This window comes from Lucilia sericata, unplaced genomic scaffold, assembly GCF_015586225.1.
Source record: "Lucilia sericata isolate MDLA Ls3-8-SP2 unplaced genomic scaffold, ASM1558622v1 Contig000136F_arrow, whole genome shotgun sequence".
NCBI classification, from domain to species: Eukaryota; Metazoa; Arthropoda; class Insecta; order Diptera; family Calliphoridae; genus Lucilia; species Lucilia sericata.
The window spans coordinates 472,501-492,836 of NW_023994168.1; the positions used below are offsets into that span (position 1 = coordinate 472,501).

The window sequence follows — 20,336 nt, forward strand, 5'->3', positions numbered from 1 at the left end:
TGCATGTATAAGTGACTTTATTTACTTTTTATAGAAATAGTTTTATTTTTTTTTTTCAATTTAATCTTCTTTTAAATCTTACACCGACTCACAGTAAAATAGCTTTTCAGCCCTCTTAAAATATATATACCATTACAAACCATATTATAATATCCAACAATTTTTGGGTCTTTCGAGACAATTCAGAAATAGAACACTTTTCAAAAAGAAGTGTTAAATGAGCTTTTAATAGAATTATTGCTTTGCTTTAACATGTCTTCGAAATTGTTATGGGACTAGTGCACAGTGGGGCAGAAAGAATTTTTTTTGAAATAAATCTTGCATTTCTAAACGGCTACTCTGATCAGGATAAGATTTGACAGGGGCGTAGCCAAGGGATATTCGAGTTCAAGTTATGACAATGGACCCCACAAGTACTCCAGGGACGGCGCTATGCCGGCTCAAAAAGGTTACCTTCGAAATTTGTAAACGCGTGCCATTTTTTCGTTTCCCATCCGATATCAAAAATTTTACTTTATTTTATACTTTGGGAAAGCGCTTAGCTAGGTCTTAAAAATGCATGCTTGTATATGCTATTTACCACTTATAATTTCAAAAGATTTATTTCCAAAAAATTTCCTTTCTGACCCACCGTGTAGTGTTGTTTGCTGACGAGGCTTTAAAAAAAGTTTCAAACATTCAAAAATTTAAAACTACAACTAAACAAGACCTTTCTAGCTTTAGAAAAGGTAATCGGTAGTATTACATTTCAAATAACAACTGGTGCATTACAACAGTTGTTATTTGTAAGCGTAATTTTGCTGAGATGGTTCATACATATCGCTCATTTGCTACAAGACTACTAATCCAAAAATGAAAATCTTTTATATAGTATTTATATTTTTAAAAATGTTTCTTATTTTCGATGTCAGATTTTATTTTTCAAACCCGGCGACCTGTTTGAAAGTTATTTAAAAAATAGTAATCATAATATATCCAATGCTGTTTTACTCAAAACGACGTTTTTAGATTATGCAGATCTTGTTGTAAATGACCGATTTAATTTGAAGGGTAACAATAATAGTATTTTATCTGGGAGTTGGTATAACTTACATACTTACATTCATATGTACATTTGGAAATACTAAGTATATATTTTATATTTTTAGGAAAAAGTTGAATACATATTTTTAGTTATATTTACATCAGAATGTGTTATGAAAATTATAGCATATGGATTTGTTTTACACACTGGTTCATATTTAAGAAACGGATGGAACTTTCTGGATTTTTTTATAGTTGTAATAGGGTGTGTATAAATCTATATGATAAATAATTGTATATCTACTAAACATTAAAATTTCGTTTTTTAGTATGATTTCTACGGCTTTATCAAATTTAGTTAAGGAAGGTTTTGATGTAAAAGCGTTGAGAGCTTTTCGTGTGCTCCGGCCATTACGATTGGTGTCAGGTGTACCAAGTAAGTATACATAAGTTAATAATAATATCCGTTTATGCACATGTTGTTAAAGTTTGTATAACACATAAAATAAATGTTGTATTACAAAATGGGTATCGAATGAAAAAGGTCAATTCTCACATTTCTATTGAACTTTTTGTTTTATTTTTTAAGATCAAAAAGATACAAAAAATATAATTTATTATCCTTGAAAGTTTTTCATAAATTGTTGAACAAATATTTCTAATAAACATATTAAAATGCTGTAATATACATATGTACAGATTAGGGTCTAAGCTATATATACACGGTTGTCAGATCTTACAACGTTGGCAGAAAAATATCTAACAACTGTGTGAACTTATAATTTTTGTCTTGCAACGTTGTTTGTAAAAGCATTGTCAGTGCAAAACAATAATTTTTTCAGACATATGTATGTATAACAATCGTTTAAACACATTACGTTGCCATTGCACAGTGGGGCAGAATGAAAATTTTTTGGAAATAAATCTGGCATTTCTAAACGGCTGATCCGATCGGGATAAAATTTGGCGTGAGCGTAGCCAAGGAGTATTCGAGTTTAAGTTTTGAAGATGAACCCTGCAGATGCCCCAGGGACGGCGCTGTGGCGGCTCAAAGTAGGGTACCTACGACATGTAAAATTTTTAAACTCGTGCCATTTTTCACCCAAATACAAAGATTTTTATATTTTGTGAAAGCGCTCGACGAGATCTTGAAAAAACATGCTTGGACATACTACTTATCTCTTATAATATCCGAGTTATAGGCATTTAAAAATTTAGTGATACAAAATTTACCATACCTTGGTCCGCCTTTTTTTGAATACCGGGCGTAATTTTGGACCAAATGGACTCAATTTTTTCTTGTTAGTTAGACAACAAAATTTCCAATAATATACAAAAAATTTCAGATCAATATCGTTTACAGATCCAAAAATATACGTTTTTTAATTTAAAAATTCAAAAATTTTTAGATTTTTAGCGTTTTTTTGCCAAAAATGTGTCTTAACTCTTTCATTAATAAAATAAAATTTTTATTAAGAACATATAACAACTTTATAGTTTTCTAAAAGGTATCTTTACGCAGAACGCTTTGGCGTAAAAAACTAGTCCTATTTTTGAAAATGTTGCCACTGCGTCCTTCCGAATATGACCTATTTTTTATCAAAACTTCAACTTTGGGCGACATGTTCTAAAATCCCAAAGCTGGGATCAGAAAACTGAAAGCAGTTTTGGAAACCTCAATATGTTTTCTATTTACTCCAAAAGTATTTTCCCAGCCCTGAAAGAAATGTGGACCCTATGGGCAAAAAAGTAAAAAATCCCATTTTTGGGATTTTCATTCCTATTTTTGGGAATTGCGGGATGCCCTTTGACCTTTTCAATTTTTTTTTGCATATTCTTATTTGAAATGACAAATTTAACAAGCGTTGAAAATTTCATTGAGTTTTGTTCATAAATAAAGATTTTGTCATATATTACATATTTGTTTAATTTCTAAAACTATGATTTATATCAAAATTTTAATAGGATCGCAGATAGCTACAACAATTTAGTCCATATTTATCCCTTAATATCATTTTTTAGTTAGATATGGAAATTCTCGACCCTTTACAAAAAATTTCAAGCCAATATCTCAATTACATTCAAAAATATGTTCATTTAAACCTGTGTCCTTTAATTTCATCTTTTTCATATTTTAGTATTAAGTATGACAGAACATACATTTGGTGTTGAATAAATATTTGGACAATTTTTAAAAATTATTTAGTTAATTATTTTATTATAATATTGTATATTAAATAAAAAAAATTATAATTTTATTATGAGCCACGCACAACAACACCTAAATCACCCCACACAAATTACCTTTCCCGCCCACCGAAATATAAAACACAATTTAATACAATATCATCAGTTAGTATAATAGCTTTTTTTATTTGAACTGTTTATCTTAAACATAATACAATTAATTCTTACAACCTACTTATATAGTTAATTCCTAACACTACTTATTTTCTATAAAATAATCTGTCATATCGGTATACATATCCAGAAGGTAATATAAGTTCTTTAAATATTCCTTGTTTTGAGATGATAGAGTTTCATAACAAATCCATCTTTTTCGCATAGTTGAAAGAACAGGATCAGAAGATAGAAGTAAACTATTAAAAATATCTTCATTCTGTGATTGCCTGGAGCATTTTCTTGAGCTGAATAGTTGAACATGCTTAAAATCTCGATTCCTCGCTTCCTGGGCTTCTTCTGTTAACTCTCCAAGTGGAAGAATATTCGATTCAATTATTATTTGACCATGACACAATACTTTGTGTACTGTTGGTGTTAGTTCCCTCCATGGATACAGAGATACAAGTAATTTAGAAATTTCAGATGTGTATTCCCCAAATCGATTTTCATTAATTTTATGTTTACTATTCAGTGCCATTAAAATAGTTTTAACTCTTCGAAGCAACACCTTGTCGATTCCAGTTATTTTTGAAGTAATTTCAAAATCACGAAAAAACCTTCTCGCCGTATTACCGTCATTTGTACTACCGCAACTTGAAAGTGGTTTGTCGATGTTTAATCCCATCTGAACTTTAAATTCTTCTTGGATTCTGCTTTTTTCCGCAGCTCTCAGTTCTTTCAATTCTTCATTATTTTTTGTTGATTTAGTAGGATAGTTTGTTTTTTTTTCCTGGATCGCCTTGTATGATGGTAATATATTGTGTCCTTTTTCATGCAGAGCTCTCCTTAATATTTGGTACTTATTTCGACTGAGACCCAGTTCCAACATAAGCGCTATTGCTTCCTCTTCAGTAAAATTTGATTATGATGTTGGAGTTGGTATACTTTCCACAATTCGCTTAAGTCGTTTTGGTGATGCATTAGGAAGAATAGTTGCAATATGTACGACATCCATATGTTGGTTTTCCTTTTTCAGCATTTCGTTAAATGTATCAGCAATTTCCTCATTTGAGATTGAAAAAAGTTTTTGTGTGACCCTCTTTTTTTTTACCTTGAACATAAGTCTTCGTATGACTTGCAAGGCGCTCCTATTGATGTGTTGTAAGTTGAGATTTCCGTAGTAGTTTCCATCCAACTACAAAATTTTAATCGAAATTTCTTTTGATTTCCATCCACAGACTTACTTTTTACATCAAAAAGTTTTAAAAAGTTTTCAATTTTTGATATGCCTGTTTTGTCTACTTTTCTACTATATGTAGTTTTTATATAATTTGAAATGTCTTCAATTCTTTCTGGCCCTTTTGAAGATATACTCCATAAAACGGAACACAACTCTTCGTACTTTAATGTAATCTTCATTGTAGATTTATTAAATATGGTACTTAAAATCTGAGAAGTTTACTTATATACCAATTCTTGTCATTTCCGATACAGGTATTCCAAAGTAAAAAATTACGAATTGTCTACCTATTAACATTTAGGACTATATTACTATAACCTGTAATTCAGTCATTGATATTTCTTATTAGTGAATGAATCGAAATTATCATTACCTGTACATTTTTACCTACATGATCATAAACGAAACAGAACGAAATGATCTGTCGAAAAAATTTAGGTAAAAAATAGTTATAAATTTTTGAAAATTTAAGCATAATAGGACCTTTCAATTATAAGGATAAGCAAACAAATAGAAAATAGGTAAAGAGATAAGATTTAAATATGTTCTGTCATACTTAATACTAAAATTTGAAAAAGGTGAAATTAAAGGACACAGGTTTAAATGAACATATTTTTGAATGTAATTGAGATATTGGCTTGAAATTTTTTGTAAAGGGTCGAGAATTTCCATATCTAACTAAAAAATGATATTAAGGGATAAATATGGACTAAATTGTTGTAGCTATCTGCGATCCTATTAAAATGTTGATATAAATCATAGTTTTAGAAATTAAACAAATATGTAATATATGACAAAATCTTTATTTATGAACAAAACTCAATGAAATTTTTCAAATAAGAATATGCAAAAAAAAAATTGAAAAGGTCAAAGGGCATCCCGCAATTCCCAAAAATAGGAATGAAAATCCCAAAAATGGGATTTTTTACTTTTTTGCCCATAGGGTCCACATTTCTTTCAGGGCTGGGAAAATACTTTTGGAGTAAATAGAAAACATATTGAGGTTTCCAAAACTGCTTTCAGTTTTCTGATCCCAGCTTTGGGATTTTAGAACATGTCGCCCAAAGTTGAAGTTTTGATAAAAAATAGGTCATATTCGGAAGGACGCAGTGGCAACATTTTCAAAAAATAGGACAAGTTTTTTACGCCAAAGCGTTCTGCGTAAAGATACCTTTTAGAAAACTATAAAATTGTTATATGTTCTTAATAAAAAATTTATTTTATTAATAAAAGAGTTAAGACACATTTTTGGCAAAAAAACGCCAAAAATCTAAAATTTTTTGAATTTTTAAATTAAAAAACGTATATTTTTGGATCTGTAAACGATATTGATCTGAAATTTTTTGTATATTATTGGAAATTTTGTTGTCTAACTAACAAGAAAAAATTGAGTCCATTTGGTCCAAAATTACGCCCGGTATTCAAAAAAAGGCGGACCAAGGTATGGTAAATTTTGTATCACTAAATTTTTAAATGCCTATAACTCGGATATTATAAGAGATAAGTAGTATGTCCAAGCATGTTCAAGACCTCGTCGAGCGCTTTCAGAAAATATAAAAATCTTTGTATTTGGGTGAAAAACAAAAAAATGGCACGAGTTTAAAAATTTTACATGTCGTAGGTACCCTACTTTGAGCCGCCACAGCGCCGTCCCTGGGGCATCTGCAGGGTTCATCTTCAAAACTTAAACTCGAATACTCCTTGGCTACGCTCACGCCAAATTTTATCCCGATCGAATCAGCCGTTTAGAAATGCCAGATTTATTTCCAAAAAATTTCCTTTCTGCCCCACTGTGCATTGCCAGATATTGTGCGAATTTTATTCATCTGACAAAGGAATTACTGTCAGATAAATGTTTTTTTTGGCAACACGGTATATTAAGAGAACATATGTAGCTAACAATAATTTGACAACAGCGTGAACTGACAATTTATGTTGGCAGATAAATATATTCTCTGACAATTGTCTGGCAGTGAAATTGTAAGGGTTTCTTACAACCGTGTGAATTGACAATTTACTTGTTGAAAACAATTTTTCATTGTCAGTACATTACCATCACACAACCAGATCTGCCAACTGGCTTTATAAATCTTTTCATGGAATTATTAATATATTTTTTCTCTCATCAAATCAAATAAATTATAAAATTTTTCCCGTAAGAAAAATTATTTTTTACAATAATATAGATAAAAATATGAAATTTGACATATTACTTTCCCTACAACATAAACTGTTTAGAAAATTTTAAAGTACTTTTTCTTATTTTCATTATAATGTCATGTTAAAACTACTTTCATCAGAAAAATGATGTGATATACCACATTCATACAATACCCATTTTGACGTACTAGATCAAGCTAAAATTTCTCAAAAAAAAATATAAAAAATTACTAAAAACTGGCAATGTTGTGTAATTACACATACATTTTGTATGTATATACATTAGACTTACCGGATTTTATATGGGGAGAAAAAAATGTCGGAATTTTGTTCGTCTTAACCCCACAAAATGATTCCCCTTTCCAGATATTGAGATAGCCGAAATTTGAGCTCGATTAATAAACGTTAACACGTGCCGCTCGTCGCTCAAAGTTTGAAAAAATCCAAATTTTTGGCCAAAAAGCTAACATATGAAGCTATAACTCCAGAACGGTGAATAATAAAAACACGGTTAGTACCTCTAAAGAAAGCTAATATTGCACTTATTAATTTATATTATATACATACATAATTCTTGTTGCTTTAAGTCAAACAGATTTTGTCTCCAAAAACGTTACCTGGTCGCAGTAGGAGCATACTTCGTATATTTTGATATGTGATAAATTTTGCTATTAGGTAAATATTTTACATATTATTGTTACAGAATCATAATGTACATAGATTTAGTATTTTAAAAAGACAGAAAAATTGGTTAAAAAATGAGATTGTTATTAAAAATTCCCCAGGCCATTAACGTGTTTCAGATCACTTGATTAGGAAATGGGGGAAAAATTTAACCAATTTTGGAAAATATTTTAATAAATCTATTTTATTACATAAAATATATCTAGATTTACTCGAATATAAGTTTTTGTCCTTAAAAGATATCGTTAATGGTCTGGGGAATTTTCAATAACTTTTACATTTTTCAACCTAGTTTCGTGTTTTACATCTTTTTGAAATACTAAATCTATGTAGTAAAATATTTACCTAATAGCAACATTTACCACATAATATCAAAATATACGAAGTATGCACCTTTCGCGACAAGGTCACGTTTTTGGAGACAAAATCTGTTGTAACTCTGTTTGACTTAAAGTAACAAGAATTATTTATATAATATAAATTTTAAATTACAATACTAGCTATTAAAGTGTTTCTATTATTTACGGTTCTGGAGTTATAGCTTGATATGTTAGCTTTTTGGCCAGAAATTTGAATTTTTTCAAACTTTAAGCGACGAGTGGCACGTGTTAACGTTTATTAATCGAGCTTAAATTCAATCTCAATATCTGGAAAGGGGAATCATTTTGTGGGGTTAAGACGAACAAGATTCCAACATCGACCTTTTGCGGTCACTCTGATATACATACATATGTATATCAAATACGTACATATGTATGTAGCTTCCCTTCTTGTTGCACGGTGTTACTTGTTAAGTCAATATTTATTCTACAAAACAATAATGTCTTTTGTATTTTAGGTTTACAGGTTGTTTTAAATTCAATTCTAAAAGCCATGATACCACTGTTGCATATTGCACTGTTAGTATTGTTTGTGATAATAATTTATGCTATAATTGGTTTGGAATTATTTTCGGGAAAGCTACATAAAACGTGTCGAAACCCTACAACCGGTGAATATTTAGGAGATTTAGATGAATTACATCCATGTGGTGTTGGATTTCCATGTCCTGAAAAATATGTGTGCTTTGATGAATGGGTCGGTCCCAATTGGGGCATTACGAATTTTGATAACTTTGGTTTATCAATGTTAACAGTGTTTCAATGCGTTACCTTGGAAGGTTGGACGGATGTTTTGTACAATGTAAGTATAACAAAATTAATTATTCGTTTCTACGTTATATCGTTTATACGAGTTAATTTTTAAATTCCAACGTTATTGTAGTCTTATTCTTTCAAAACTTTTCAATTTGCATAGTTACAAATTCATTGAAGTTTGCCAGTTGTACAATGAAAATCATATTATGTATATATTACTGTTAATTGTTACTACCTTTCGGATCAAAAGTAATTGAAAAGTACTGAGTTAAAAAACTAATAAAACCTCTTTTCACTACTTCTTCATTAGCATTTTAAGTCATTATTTTAACACGGTAATGTCATTGGAGGCAAGTACTTCCACGCTCGCTTACAAAAAAGGAGTTAAGCAAGTACTTGCAATTTCACTCACAAAGAAGATGTTTAGTAAGTTTTATTTTTCAATAATAAAAATAGTCAACTAGAATACGAATCAGCGACTTCGGTTGCTTAGTCAAATATTCTACTCACTGCACCACTGCTTAGCTATTTTATTGCGCGTCAAATAATTGTTTTCACATACAACTTTAATTTTGTTTCCTTTTTTTTGTAAAACACAATTCTTAACACACAAATGTGCAAACAAAATGACAAAGCCGGAAATATAGTACTTCTATATCAGATTATAAGAAAGTCATTACTAGAGTATTTCAAAGTAATGCAGACGGTAAGTAGTAGTCATTGAAAAGTAAATAGTTATGGAAGTACAACCCATTACCGAGTTTTTGCTAGGTATATATTCAAAGGTCAATTTATCCCTCCTATGACAACGTCCATATACCTAACGAATCATTAATATCTTCAGATCTGTGTAAGTTCACAGCAAAAATAAAACGAAGTACTTCCAAAAGAATAACATATATCACCACTTCAAAAGTAGCACTATGTAAATTTTTTACCTTCAGGGGAAGTGATGTTTAAAGACTTCCAAAGAAGTGAAAATAATTGTATTTTTTCAATGCTGAAGATATATTTTTTGGTCTTACATTTTATGAGATAAAAAATTTTGTTGTTGGTCTTTTGTATTAAATGTGTCTATTACCCTTATTAATGTTAATATTATTTAAGTTAAATTAGTTGTATTCTATAATACTACAATTTTACTTCCGAATAACTTCCAAAAAAAAAAAAAAAACATAAAAATTACTTCTTGAGAATGACTTCAGAAGTAGTGAATTTGGAATCGAATAAAAATAACATCCCTCCTTTGACAAGCCTGTGTTAAAATCATTACTTCTTCAGGTCCTTTTCAATACATCCATGGAGTAAATTCAACTTCTTTTTCGCTTCTTTGGAAGTTCTTTTTTTTGCTGGGTTTGTTTTCTTATTATAGTACATATAGGCATTTCTAAGTTTAATTTTGTGCAATTTTTACTTTCAAAGATAATTGCAAAAACCAGGGTGTTCGAACGCTACAAAAAAAAAAGTTGTTTTTGGGCAACAATTCAATTGTCGATTTCTGCGAAACCTGAGGTCATATTGTAATGGGACTAATTTTAAAATGTTGTTAACTAATGTCTCCTTAAAGTGGTTATAATTTTGCTCAAAAATTATTTATATATTTTTTAAATTTAATTTTAATGTTCGAACGCGACATTTTTTTCCTTCATGACATTTATGTTGTTCCTGTTGATGCTTTGAAAATATACATACAATCGCTTAAGCAAATGCAAAAGATGTAAGAAAATACGGTCGGCCATGATCGACCGATTAACGTACTTCGGCAATTGATTGATAAAAATAAAGAAGTGGTGTTATATAAAACTTACTTTTGCCTAATTTGAGCACAATACTAGTGTTAATTAGAGAAAATCAAATTTGCTAAAAATCGGCAGTACGGTTGATGATTACACCGTCCGACAAAAACAGGATCATTTCGTGATCCTGTTTCCTTTTAAAAATACTTCAAAGTTTTAAAAAGTACATTTTTCAAAAAATATTTTAAAATACTTTGACTGATCAAACAACGTCAAATTTGATGTCAAGCGAACAAGAAGATTTGGGAAATACTTTGTATTATTTTTATTTTATACTGTCAGGATAAAAATCTGTCAAAAATGTATTTTAAAATTTTTATCCTTTAAAAAAAATTTTTGAAACACATTTTTTACATCTTATTATTCTGGCAGAATATAAAAAAATAACACAAAATATTTTACAACTCTTCTTATTAGCATTGTTTGATCAGTGAAAGTATCTTAAAATATTTTTTAAAAAATTTACTTTTTAAAACTTTGAAGTCCTTTAAAAAATTCACAGGATCACTAAATGAAAAACTAAATCGCAGTTTTTATCAATTAAATCAGTGCTGCCCATACACATACTGTTACACATCAATTTGTATTGGTAAAGCAGCAGAGAACAAAATGTAACCCAAAATAAAACTGTACTAATAAAATGACTGCAAACTAAAAAGTATATTCTGACTGTCAAATTGATATTATGAATTTTGACAGACAGCGTACATTAAAGTTCATATATAAAAAACTATCAGCTGTACTATCTCATTCATCTACATAAATTCGGCTTTCTCAAAATTTTGTTGTTGTATTTCTGTGTGGATTTTAAAAAAGTTGCGTGCATATCTTACTTCGACAAATGCTGCTCAGCAACTGAGTTGATTTTGTTTTGCAAGTTGAGCAGTGTGAATATTTTGGCATTTTTGCAGCTAGATTTAGCATTTTTTATTATGATTTAGCTGTAAAATTTTAATTTAGCATTTGGCATTTTATTTAGCATTTTTATAAAATATTTTTAGCATTTTTAGCTTTTTTTGCAATTTTAGTATATAAACAAAAAAAGACAAATTTTTGCAAAAAAGATTTATATTGGAAATAGGTTTAACCGGAAAATTTCAGAATTAAATGTCTACCCAAACACAAGCAACAAGAAATATGAGAAATGTAATAATTTACACTGTAATTCAAAATAATGCAAAAAGATTCATGAAGATAAATAACTTAAAATTACGCCAACACAAGTGAATACTTTAAAATGTTGTATTCTAAAATATTTTTCTAGAACCCAATGCTTTTTTAAATTCGAGGTGATAGAAATAATTCAAGAGTTTTCATATATTTTTACAAATACGTTCAGTACGCTATTTAAAAACTAATACTTTTTGTTTGCTCATGGAATGACACATATAATTTTGGAAAAGGCTATGTAAGGCGGTTAATTAATAAATTTTATTTTTTCCTATACGAAATAAAGAGGTTTTAATTTTTATCATCCTTCAGGAGTTCTTGTTAATTTATTGAAAATAAGTATTGAAAAAAATCAATAATATATAATTAAGACTTTCTCATCCTACTTTCTGTTCTTTTTATTTTTACCAAATTTTTAGTAATTTTGTTGTCACGTTTTTTTCCGAAAAAATCTTGGAAATATGAGTTATAAACCTGACATCTATTCACCGAGATTTAAAATTATTTCAACGGAATTTTCAATATTTTTGTGACATGAAAACCATTTTTAAAGTGTTTTGAGGAAGACAAATAAAATTGTTTATATAAAAAAAGTAAAACTAGAAATATTATACTTTTCCTTCTGAAAACACATATAGGTTTTATACCATGAGCAACTAGTGTAATTAATAGAGTTTTAATGTAATTTTTGCATTCAGAAATATTTTAAAGTTAGAGACATTACATATTGCTAAATTTACAAAAATTTTGAAATAATTTTTAGCATTTCTGTTTATCTTAATACCACGGAACTTAATTTTTTACCCTACTCCACTATACTACGTTTGAGTATACTAATCGGTTATGAATCATTTTCTGAATCGATTAAGCCATATAAGTCTGACGTCTGGTAGAGGTTGAAATTTTCAAAACAATAAGCACGTATGCTTTTTGATCCAATGACAAAACCTTTTAAAAATGGTTAAAGTCCGTCCTTTATTTTACCTAGCCCCCATACATATACAAATGTATAAAGCCTTTCTCAGAAAATTAGTTTAAATATATCGGAACCAAGGTTCAATTCAACATAAATGCTTTATTACGAAAAATAAATCAAATTTTTACTCATATGGTCAACCACGGCAGAATATACTTTCTTAATTGTTATAAATAACAATGAATTTCAGTTACAAATTAATATGAATTGTTCATAAAAACACTTAAAATATTTTAGCATTTTTTTTGGCATTTAAAATCAATTTAGCATTTTTTCTAGCATTATTTTGGATGGGATTTAGCCGCAACATTTTTTGAGATCTGGTCACACTGAAGTTGAGAGATAATCAACTAACACATGCTCAAATAAGAAAATACACAAGCAGCGTTGCCACCAGTGTTACCATATGTCAAGTTTTCCCTTTTTTTGCAAGTTTTTTGAGATTCAAAAAAGTTTTCAAGTTTTATTCCAATAAAAAAAGTTTTTTGAAAATTTATACAGTTTTTCAGTTTTTATTTTATTTAATCAATAAATAAGTTTAAAATAAAAAAACAATGTTTACCATTAACAAAATAATATTTTATACCATTAATATTCGAGATATTCCTAAAAACTGAAAAAAATTTACCGGTGTTGATGACCTTAATCCCTTAGAATAGACGTTAAGGACACAATGCACTTCGACCATATTGTAGAGATTTTGTGCAGCCCATTGGTTCACCATACTAGGCCAAATTCGCGCATGAAGATAAATGGATTAATCGGTGAGTGTTTGAAGATATCATCTGGGTCTGGGTAAGACAAAATCTTCGTGTTTCGAGTTCCCAATGACGGGTAGTTACAAAAGTTCAGAGGTTTCCTCTTGTAGTACACAGAATCTACATAAATTCATCATGACATTTCAAGTGTAAATTTATGGTGTCTAAGACCACAATATCCAGTAATTCCTTGCTACTGATGCTAAGGAAAAGTTCTGTACCAATTATCATTAAGCTATTTAAAATTCCTCAATTTGCTCATTTTTTCACTAATTTTTCTTGGGTATTTTGTAATTTTAGTACAAAAAAAAATTTTTTTGTTGAAAAAAGTTTTTTTCATAAAAATAAAAAGTTTTCTTCAAAAAATATATGGCAACACTGGTTGCCACTCACAATTTATTTTTCTTACCAAAGTTCCGACAAAAAACTACCAAAACGTTCCAAAAACTACCAAATTTTTCCTTAGGGACAATTGCTTCTGTTTAGAGTTTCATTATTTTTAAAACTAATGTAATATCATACAATGATTTGTTCCAAAGAGACAATGGTTTACTTTTACGTAATTGCTGTAATGCTGTTTTCGCAAAATTTGTACCAAAATCATTCCCGAGAAAATAGTAGTGTGCGACCGAATGTTCGGGTACGGGTTCGGAGTTCGGTAAAAAGTGAGGTTCGGTCAATGTTCGGTGTTCGGCGAAATTTTGACCGAACACCGAACGCCGAACTTTTTATAAAATGTTTTTTTTTATTATATTTTTATATCATCAAAAAGTTGTAAAAATGCTGAAAATCTGTTTAGAGGAGTTATCATACATCCTGGCTGTACAATAAATTTCGGATATACATAGGTACAAAACGCCTTTTTAACCGTTCGTTTTTTCGGCTGATTTGAAAAACTGTTAACCAGAAACTGATTAAAAAGCTAAGAAAAGTGAAACATTTAATTTGAATTATCTAGTTTCGATTATAAATCTTTGATTTCATTTGTAACATCGCAATTTTCTAGGTTCTTATTCTCAAACGATCTAGACATGTCTGTCAGTCAGTCAGTCTCTTGAAAGAACGGTAGGAACTAAACTATTGTTGCAGTTTGATTGGTATTCCAAATGGACAAAATCGGTTTACATTTGGACATGGCCTCCATATAATGTTCGCTTTAGAAAATTACTAACGTTCATAACAGGCTTAAAAATATATATGAAATTATACTAAAATTTTTTTATGAACCAAAATTTCATATAAATTGGCAAATTGAAATTTGCGAATTGTGTTAAGTATTGTATATTTATTTTTTTATTTTTTTAAAAACTTATTTTACTGATTCGATAAAATTCATTTTGATTTCGATACATATTTAAAACGAAATTTTGATCACATTGGATCATAATATCATGTATAACAATATTATGATAAATACAAAAATATCATGATGAAATATTTTGACGGTATTTAATCATATGATATTTTAAAATTGTTACAGTAACGACTACAATCATAATTTTAATCATAATATGTTGCTCTTAGAACATGGTTATCACAACCATGTTTTTTCTCAGCGTGCTCTTACAGATAATTATATCATTGTCAATAAATCGTTTAAAAAGCAAAAATAAAAAAGTATTATTTTTCATTTAAAAAAAGTTCGTGTTCACCGAACTTTGAAAACCGAACAAAGTTCGGGTTCGGCCAAACTTTCAAATTTACCGAAGTTCGGGAAATTTTGAGTTCGGTCGGACTCTAGAAAATAGTAATAGTATTATATTCGGCTATGAAGAATCATATATGTATATCCACCATAAGCATCTATCGTATAAATTGAGGACTTTATGGATAAATCCTTCTATTATTTTACGGTTAACTAATTTGCTATTTATTGATAATAAAATTATTTTCCTAAAAGGGGCTATATGACTGTAATAGGATCAATTGTGGACCAATCGACATAGATTTCGGTTCTTAAAAAACTGTTTCAACAGACAGACGGGCGGACATAGCTATATCGTCTTAGAATCTAATTGGAACCTAGAAAAAATATATACTTACAAACGGAATCACAAAATCAATATACTCTAATATTTTTATACCCATCAAAAAAGATTGGGGTATATTAATTTTCTGATTCCGTTTGTAAGGTATATATATTAGGGTGATCGATTATTCGACATTTTCCAAAAACCGGTTTTCGAATAGTTCGAATAGTTGACATTTAAAAAGAACCGGTTGATATTTTTCAAATTCAGAAAAAACCGGTTAACCGGTTTTTCATTATAAATAAAAAAACATATTTTAATTTGAAAAACTTAATGTTTATGTTTAAATTTGATTAATAAAACATGGCCCGAAATGATTTTTAACAGTTTAAAAGATTATAACTTTAGATCTAGTCGTCTGATTTACATTATTTCTTTAATATAAAAAAATTAGGAAAAAAGTGGGACACTTCTGTTAAACATAAGGTACTATGTAATCATAGCTTATTTTAAAAGCCCTGTTTAGGAAATTTGCATAGGCATTCCAACACTTCCATAAAATTTCAGCCGTAAATTAATTATTGTAATTGGAATATAATCTTAAGATTGATAACATTTTATCAAATAGTTATCAATTTTACAAATAAATTTTTTTTAATTAATTAGGAAAATCAAAAAAGTTTAACCAAAGGAGCTTTAGAAAAATATACGCTAGCTCCTCGACTCGAATATTTTTAAAATTTAGGCGGGCTGTATTATTATTTACTTAAAAATTTCATTTAAATAATCTTTGAATACAAAGCAAATAAAAGTATTCGAAACCGGTTTTTAAAAAGTGAAAAAACCGGGTTATTCGATATTCGAAAAATCAACATTAAGAAAAAACCGACACTGGTAAAGCAGAAAAAACCGGTTTTAAAACCGGTTGAAAAATCGAGTCGATCACCCTAATATATATTCATTTATGAACCTGGCTTCTTAGAAAAAAATGAATTAGTGTGGCCTCCAGTAGGTTAGTGGTTTATGTTATAGCTGAGGCATTGGTTAGGAAGTTCACAACGGGACCGATGCAGACGTAGAAGTATTCCTTCGGATTTTATGTAACATCCTCATTTCAAACTAACTAACTTACTAACATTCATGAATCAGAAATGTTGAAATACATAGAAACGTAATATTTTCTTAGAACAAACAATATAAACTTAACAAGGATAAACTTAAGATTGACGTATTTATTGAAATTCTTATTACTTTGTCATAACAAGGTCAGAAATGTTTATAAATTCATATGCATGAGATCAAAATTATCTCATCCTACCAAATTTGGACCAAAATTTATACCTACCAACCAAACTACCAAAAGTCGTTGCAGAGATTTGAAACTACCAATTTTGGTCCAATTGGACCAAAGTGGCAACGCTGTACACAAGTAAGTTTATAGTGTAGGTGAGTCAACGCAACGTCAGCAGAAATTTCTTGCCCTATCTCGCGTGATAGGGAATCGCGATTTGTTGCAACATTGAATTAAATTTATAGTTTCAGATGTATATCATTCGGTTCGTATCTAATATTGAGTGTCGGACGGTGCACAGTGGGGCAGAATGGAAATTTTTTGGAAATAAATCTGGCATATCTAAACGGCTGATCCGATCAGGATAAAATTTGTCGTGAGCGTAGCCAAGGAGTATTCGAGTTTAAGTTTTGAAGATGAACCCTGCAGATGCCTCAGGGACGGCACTGTGGCGGCTCAAAGTAGGGTACCTACGACATGTAAAATTTTTAAACTCGTGCCATTTTTTTGTTTTTCACCCAAATACAAAGATTTTTATATTTTCTGAAAGCGCTCGACGAGGTCTTGAACATGCTTGGACATACTACTTATCTCTTATAATATCCGAGTTATAGGCATTTAAAAATTTAGTGATACAAAATTTACCATACCTTGGTCCGCCTTTTTTTGAATACCGGGCGTAATTTTGGACCAAATGAACTCAATTTTTTAGACAACAAAATTTCCAATAATATACAAAAAATTTCAGATCAATATCATTTACAGATACAAAAATATACGTTTTTTAATTTAAAAATTCAAAAAATTTTAGATTTTTGCCGTTTTTTGCCAAAAATGTGTCTTAACTCTTTTATTAATAAAATAAAATTTTCAGATCAATATCATTTACAGATACAAAAATATACGTTTTTTAATTTAAAAATTCAAAAAATTTTAGATTTTTGCCAAAAATGTGTCTTAACTCTTTTATTAATAAAATAAAATTTTCGTTAAGAACATATAACAATTTTATAGTTTTCTAAAAGTTATCTTTACGCAGAACGCTTTGGCGTAAAAAAACTTGTCCTATTTTTTGAAAATGTTGCCACTGCGTCCTTCCGAATATGACCTATTTTTTATAAAAACTTCAACTTTGGGCGACATGTTCTAAAATCCCAAAGCTGGGATCGGAAAACTGAACGCAGTTTTGGAAACCTCAATATGTTTTCTATTTACTCCAAAAGTATTTTCCCAGCCCTGAAAGAAATGTGGACCCTATGGGCAAAAAAGTAAAAAATCCCACTTTTGGGATTTTCATTCCTATTTTTGGGAATTGCGGGATGCCCTTTGACCATTTCAATTTTTTTTTTTTTTTTTGCATTTTCTTATTTGAAATGACAAATTTAACAAGCATTGAAAATTTCATTGAGTTTTGTTCATAAATAAAGATTTTGTCATATATTACATATTTGTTTAATTTCTAAAACTATGATTTATATAAAAATTTTAATAGGGTCGCAGATAGCTACAACAATTTAGTCCATATTTAACCCTTAATATCATTTTTTAGTTGGATATGGAAATTCTCGACCCTTTACAAAAAATTTCAAGCCAATATCTCAATTACATTCAAAAATATGTTCATTTAAACCTATGTCCTTTAATTTCATCTTTTTCATATTTTAGTATTAAGTATGACAGAACATATTTAAATCTTATATTTACCTATTTTCTATTTGTTTGCTTATCCTTATAATTGAAAGGTCCTATTATGCTTAAATTTTAAAAAATGTATAACTATTTTTTACCTAAATTTTTCGTTTATGATCATAATTTCGATTCATTCACTAATAAGAAATATCAATGACTGAATTACAGGTTATATTAATATAGTCCTAAATGTTAATAGGTAGACAATTCGTAATTTTTTACTTTGGAATACCTGTATCGGAAATGACAAGAATTGGTATATAAGTAAACTTCTCAGATTTTAAGTACCATATTTAATAAATCTACAATGAAGATTACATTAAAGTATGAAGAGTTGTGTTCCGTTTTATGGAGTGTATCTTCAAAAGGGCCAGATAGAATTGAAGACATTTCAAATTATATAAAAACTACATATAGTAGAAAAGTAGACAAAACAGGCTTATCAAAAATTGAAAACTTTTTGATGAAAAAAGTAAGTCTGTGGATGGAAATCAAAAGAAATTTCGATTAAAATTTTGCAGTTGGATGGAAACTACTACGGAAATCTCAACTTACACCACATCAACAGGCAAGGCGCTCGCAAGTCATACGAAGACTTATGTTCAAGGTAAAAAAAGAGGGTCACACAAAAACTTTTTTCAATCTCAAATGAGGAAATTGCTGATACATTTAACGAAATGCTGAAAAAGGAAAACCAACCTATGGATGCCGTACATATTGCAACTATTCTTAGTAATGCATCACCAAAACGACTTAAGCGAATTGTGGAAAGTATACCAACTCCAACATCACAATCAAATTTTACTGAAGAGGAAGCAATAGCGCTTATGTTGGAACTGGGTCTCAGTCGAAATAAGTACCAAATATTAAGGAAAGCTCTGCATGAAAAAGGACACAATATATTACCATCATACAAGGCGATCCAGGAAAAAAAAACAAACTATCCTACCATCACCTATTGCTGTTAATGATGTGGAAGCTTGTATTGATATATCATCTTTGCTCGAAAACACAGCATCAAGAATTGTGTCAGACTTTTCAGAAGACCAACTAAGCAAAATTCATAACTGTGATGTTGTCTTAATGTGTAAGTGTGGATGTGACGGTTTATCAGCACTTCCAGAATACAAACAAGCTTGTGGAAGTCGGACATTAGCAGACTACAAAAGTGTATTTATGTCATCATTAGTGCCATTATGAATTCGTTCATATTCCCTTAATCCATCATCGTCAAGCATCGGAAATTCATTTGAAGATATATGGATCAATACAACTCCGGGTTCAAAAAATTTTTGTAGACCCATTGGATTTGAATATATAAAGGAGTCAAAGAAAACAACAAAAGATTTAGTGGAATATTTAAAAGATGAAATAAATGCACTGGAGCCCATTTGCATAAAAATAAAGGAATTCTCTATTAACGTATCATATCAGCTAAGCTTAACAATGATTGATGGAAAGGTCAGCAATGCCATAACAGAAACTTTTTCCTTCTGGAGATGCTCAATATGTAATGAGAAAAAGTCGCAATTCTCAAATATAAACAAAAGCAGAAGTATTAATGAAGAAGTCCTGTCTTTCGGAATTTCACCACTTCATGCCAGAATACGATTTTTGGATTACTTTTTACACATAGCATACGACCTCAAATATAGAAGTGTGCCAGAGAATCTTACTAAATCAACAAAAAATAATGAAGAATTGAAAGAACTGAGAGCTGCGGAAAAAAGCAGAATCCAAGAAGAATTTAAAGTTCAGATGGGATTAAACATCGACAAACCACTTCCAAGTTGCGGTAGTACAAATGATGGTAATACGGCGAGAAGGTTTTTTCGTGATTTTGAAATTAATTCAAAAATAACTGGAATCGACAAGGAGTTGCTTCGAAGAGTTAACACTATTTTAATGGCACTGAATAGTAAACATAAAATTAATGGAAATCGATTTGGGGAATATACATCTGAAATTTCTAAATTACTTGTATCTCTGTATCCATGGAGGGAACTAACACCAACAGTACACAAAGTATTGTGTCATGGTCAAATAATAATTGAATCGAATATTCTTCCACTTGGAGAGTTAACAGAAGAAGCCCAGGAA

At 29.6% G+C, this 20,336-nt stretch overlaps 1 protein-coding gene across 1 annotated transcript in view; it reads left to right on the forward strand.

Moving 5' to 3' along the window:
• LOC119601027 (muscle calcium channel subunit alpha-1-like) overlaps positions 1–20,336 on the forward strand; it is a 188,395-nt gene that overhangs the window by 21,590 nt on the left and 146,469 nt on the right. Inside the window, 3 exon segments of the mRNA XM_037951683.1 lie at positions 1,149–1,288; positions 1,353–1,459; positions 8,289–8,632. Coding sequence (XP_037807611.1) covers positions 1,149–1,288; positions 1,353–1,459; positions 8,289–8,632 — 591 coding nt within the window.